Below are 4,681 nucleotides of genomic sequence, written 5' to 3'. Positions count from 1 at the left end.
ACCGTGTCGATTACCATTAATCGCTTGTGTTAATCCTTTAGCCTGACTAATCAGTCTGAAAGTCCGATTACTAGGTATGTTCCCGATTAACTACTACAGTTGGTCAAAAAAGTTACAAAAAATTCAATGTGTATCTCTAATACAGGTGCTACCCCTCCCCAATAAAGTAGGTTTTGAGAAGCTCTCGCTTGTTTGCAGTCTCTCGTAGCTCAATTTCCACTGTCGCCAACTAGTTCCTTGCCCTCTTAGACCAGTTACTCGCAGTTGCCCAGACCTCAGATGCAGGAGCTCGACCACCTTGAGGAGCTCATCCAGGAGCTCGAGAACTTCTTCAATAGGTTAGGTGGTTGAGGTGTAAGAGGGGTCGTACCCTAGGTTGGTGGTGGGAGAAGATAAAATTCAGAGGTGCGAGGAGAAGAAGTGGAAGGAAGGAGCGCGGCTTCGGCTTGTGCATCCTGATTCGCTCTTGACCTTGAAGATTAGGTCACGGAGGAGAAGCGTACTTGTTTTTCTAGGATTTTAGGCTATAAAGAAGTAGGGACAAACATTTAGATACGCATATACTATTATTTTTCTTATATAACTGTTTTAAGTGCTGATTTGTGTAGGCTGCACCGATTAATAGACGACCGATTAAATCAGTTAATTGTCCCAATTCCGATTAATCGCTACTCCTAAGCCAATCGAGCAGTTAACGATTACTGATTTTCTTAACATTGATATTTTCCATACCACGAGAAGAAAATGTGTTGCAAACGCACACTTCTTTGACACTCGCGTAGGAGACGATGGATCTCTTACTCCCTCTGCATGACTACATGGACATCGTCCTTTTCTTAGCTGGTGTTCTCTTCCTGATCTATTTTCATGGCGGATATAGTGCATGACATGCCACCTCCTTTGTGGTGGACATAAATAGCACTCAGCTGACAACAGCGCGCGATCGTTGGGCTTCTAATCTTTTTCGGCAAAAACCGTCCAATTAACCTTCGTTCCCGTCAACATCCTTTCTCTATAGCTTCCGTCCAAACCGGAGTTCGTATTTCCCACACGATCGATTATTTGCATATTCTCACGAAGAGACTATTGGCGCGCGCATCCGATTGTAAGCGTCAAGGCAGATTTTGTTCTTGTTTTGTTCGATTTAGAATGTGCCTTTGTCGATTATTCTTGCATACGACCCATAAGAATCGATCACCGGATTCTAGTATTTTGTTACCTCTTGATTTTTCTCTTTGTTTTAATTTGTTCCGTGCTCATCATGCGTCGCATACATGCATGCAGCCCATGACGATCGAGCATGGCGGAGTCTACTTCTTGATCAATCGCCATTGTTGTTGACGCGACGAGCGGCTTGTTCCACGCCGATGTGTTTCGTCTTCTTGTAGTATAGGGAAAGGGATCGACCTGATCTGATTCGCCATGATTCATAAGCGATCCAAATCCTGCGAGCCGTCCAGACATATGGACGAGCAGCGCGCCGGCATCAATGGGGTCACGGCCTCCGACGACTCGATCACGGGCAAGGCGGCATCGTCTTCCTCGGCAACGGCACAGTGCTCCACGGTGACGGTGTACCTCACCAAGATCAATGGCGTCCAGCGCCTCGTCACCGTCGTGTGGCACAAGAGCATCATCAACCAGTCCTTCACCATCTCCATCGACCGCCCCGGCGACGGCAGCGACGACGAGACGCTCAGCCTCAAGGTGGAGCTGAAGCCGTGGCCGTTCTGGAGCAAGAAGGGCCTGAAGAGCCTCTTCCTCGACGGCCACCGCCTCGACGTCTTCTGGGACCTCCGGTCCGCCAAGTTTGCGACGAGCAGCCCGGAGCCCGCCTGCGGGTACTACGTCGCGCTGGTGAGCCAGGACGAGGTCGTGCTCACGCTCGGCGACCTCAAGAAGGACGCGTACAAGCGGACCAAGTGCCGGCCGACGCTGGAGGAGGCCATGCCGATGAGCCGCCGTGAGGTCGTCCTCGGCAGGCGCAGCTTCACGGCGCGGGCGTGGCTCGACGCTGGGAAGCCAAACCACGACATCGTCATCGAGAGCATGCTGGCCGGTCCCAGGGAGCCGGAGATGTCGATCGCGGTGGACGGCCGCGTCCTGGTGCAGGTGAAGAACCTGCATTGGAAGTTCAGGGGCAACGAGACGGTGCTCGTGGAGGAGGCGCCGGTGCAGGTGCTCTGGGACGTGCACGATTGGATCTTCGCCGGGCCAGGAGCGCAGGCGGTCTTCATCTTCAAGCCAGGTGCTCCGCCAGAGGTCGATGACAGCAGCGCTGGGTGGGAGCACGGCAGTGGTATTCATGGCGACCCGGCCGATTACAGTTTCTTTCTTCACGCATGGAAGACGGAGTGAGGCCGTTGGGACATTTCATCTTCTTGTTTTCTTGTAAGAACAACATTGATTCATATATATGGAATTGATAGATTGTTCAACAGGAACTTCTAATCACTAATATCATCACAGGATGAACGGGAATATGGTAAGCACATTTCCTTGTAGTTGGTTTCACTGTGCGATTGGAAAGCATTTCAAATCAAATATCAAAATGACGTGGTTAAAAGTGATACAGAATAGATACCAACAAGGCAAACAAAAGGTATCAGCATCACATTCATAACAATGGTGTCGACATTTCTTACACCCAATGCCAGTGTCCCGTCAGAAAAGATATGTGATGCACAAAGAAAGGCTTATTCTAGGACAAATAATAAAGGCGCCATCATAGCAACTAAAATATCTAGTTCGCATCCCACTCTGGTTACCTGTCAGGTGAACCATTCATTTCCTCCATCAGTGTAGAGATCCTCTGACCTCAAATGCCGACCATGGTAACAAAATCAGAAGAATAAAAAGGTTGGCTGTGTACAGGCTTTGATCATTCACTCCATCACAGCAACACCACCTGCTGTCTTTATCTTCGCTATGATCGCCTCTGCTTCCTCCTTCGTCAGTGACTGCTTCAGAATGACAGGGGCCTTCTCCACCAGCTCCTTTGCTTCCTTCAGACCCAAATCCGTAAATGTTCTGATCTCCTTGATAATCTTGATCTTTGCAGCAGCCTCAAATTTCTCCAGCTTGACATCGAATACTGTCTTCTCGGCCTTCTTCTCTTCAGACTTACCTGCACCAGCCCCAGCACCACCTTGAGAACCAACACTGAAACCCTGGCCAGAAATTGCCTGTGGTGCTGGCTGGTTCAGTCTGAGAAGGAGAGCTGGAGCAATCTGTTTGATCTCTTCAGGAGGGAGAGCGGCAATGCGGTCAGCTAGACCAACAACTTTCTCTGATGGTGGTGGCATAGGACCATATGGATCATAGACTTCGGGATATTTGTATCTCTTAGCGCCCGTATCTTTCGCAGGCTCAGCGCTGTACAGACGTGCCGAAACGACTGAAAGTCGACTCGTGGATGATGATCTCGAAGAACATAGTCGTCTTGCTACGGTAGACAGACTCATCCTACTGCCAGCTTCCTGAGTTGGCACAAATAACCAGGCAAGGAGAAGACACTGAAGATGATCTAACCTGCACAAGAACGGAAATGACCGTGAATATCTCCTGCCGTCCTGTGTGACTGAATGCAATTTTAATCAATGAATAACCTCTGGAACACAAGAAGAAGTACATGCATCAGCTATAGGAAAGTGGACAATTCATGGTAACTATCAAAATTTAGAAGGCAGTGTTACAACGATTTAGAGGAACTGGACACTGGAGTGCAGCATAACTCAGCTGCCAAAAAGATGGCTGTTTTCCCCCAAAAAGATCCTTTGACAATATCCACAAAACTACATTACTTAGTTTCTCCAAGTTCTAAAATGCCCGGATGGCAATAGGCAAGGGTGACCAACATAACTTTCTCTACTCTATGAGAAGGAGATCAGTGCTTCAATGATCTATAAATCTATTGGCGAGGTACAAGAACTCTTGCTGAGTTTCCTTTCTGAAAAGGTTTCGTCCCTGGGCTCCCGCGAGTCCCAGGGCGAAACCCTAAATCGCCGCCGCCGCCAGAGCTCCTCCCCCTCCCCCGCTTTGCCGCCGCCAGGAGGGCGCCGCCGGGCGAAGCTCGGGGGCGCCGGCGCCGGCGGGCCTCCTCGCGGTGTCGCCGGCGCGGGCAGTCTCGTCGCGAAGGGGCGCGACGCTGGTAGGGGGCGTGGCGGCGCGGCTGCGCTTGCGGCGGCGTGGTGGCTTTGTGTGCTGGGCGCACTCAGGGCGGCGGCGGCGGCTCCAGCGGAGGCGTCTACGGTGCTGGGCGGCGCGAGCTCGGCCGACGGCAGGATCAGGGCGTTGAGCACGGCGACGCGAGCTTCGGCGGCCACGGCCGGCGGTGGCGAGGCCTGCAAGGATGGAGCAGGGCGAGGCGTGGGCTGGGTGGCCTCCCTGGTCCACCCTGCGTGCGGGTTGGGGCAGGGGCCCCGGGCCCTGCCAGGCCCTCTTCGCCCCCAGATCTGGTACCCGGCGGCCATGGTGGCCGGCGGCTGCCTCTCTGGCCTTCTTTGGGGTCTGAATGTCGACCCTCGCGGTGGTGGTTCTTGTTTCCCTCGGTGCTGCAGCGGGCAGGGTTGGGATGCCGGGGCGGCGGCCATGGAAGGGGGGAGCTTTCTGGTTGGCGGGCGAGCCAATAACTCTGGTGCTGGTCAGTGCCATGGTCGTGAGGGTGACGTGGTACTCGGCG

At 52.5% G+C, this 4,681-nt stretch overlaps 2 protein-coding genes across 2 annotated transcripts; one reads left to right on the top strand and one right to left on the bottom strand.

Annotated features, from left to right (window-relative positions):
- Positions 1-996: 996 nt before the first annotated feature.
- On the top strand, positions 997-2,358 carry LOC124686712. Its single transcript, XM_047220612.1, has 2 exons — positions 997-1,105; positions 1,285-2,358. The coding sequence occupies exon 2, from the start codon at positions 1,423-1,425 to the stop codon at positions 2,356-2,358; it is 936 nt and encodes a 311-aa protein (XP_047076568.1). The 5' UTR covers positions 997-1,105; positions 1,285-1,422.
- Positions 2,359-2,803: 445 nt separating this feature from the next.
- On the bottom strand, positions 2,804-3,526 carry LOC124686711 (50S ribosomal protein L7/L12-like). Its single transcript, XM_047220611.1, has one exon. It carries the CDS (start codon positions 3,462-3,464, stop codon positions 2,886-2,888), a length of 579 nt encoding a protein of 192 aa, XP_047076567.1. The 5' UTR covers positions 3,465-3,526; the 3' UTR covers positions 2,804-2,885.
- Positions 3,527-4,681: the final 1,155 nt, after the last annotated feature.

This window comes from Lolium rigidum, chromosome 2 (genome assembly GCF_022539505.1).
Source record: "Lolium rigidum isolate FL_2022 chromosome 2, APGP_CSIRO_Lrig_0.1, whole genome shotgun sequence".
Taxonomy (NCBI): Eukaryota; Viridiplantae; Streptophyta; class Magnoliopsida; order Poales; family Poaceae; genus Lolium; species Lolium rigidum.
This window is presented reverse-complemented; position numbering and strand designations above follow the sequence as displayed.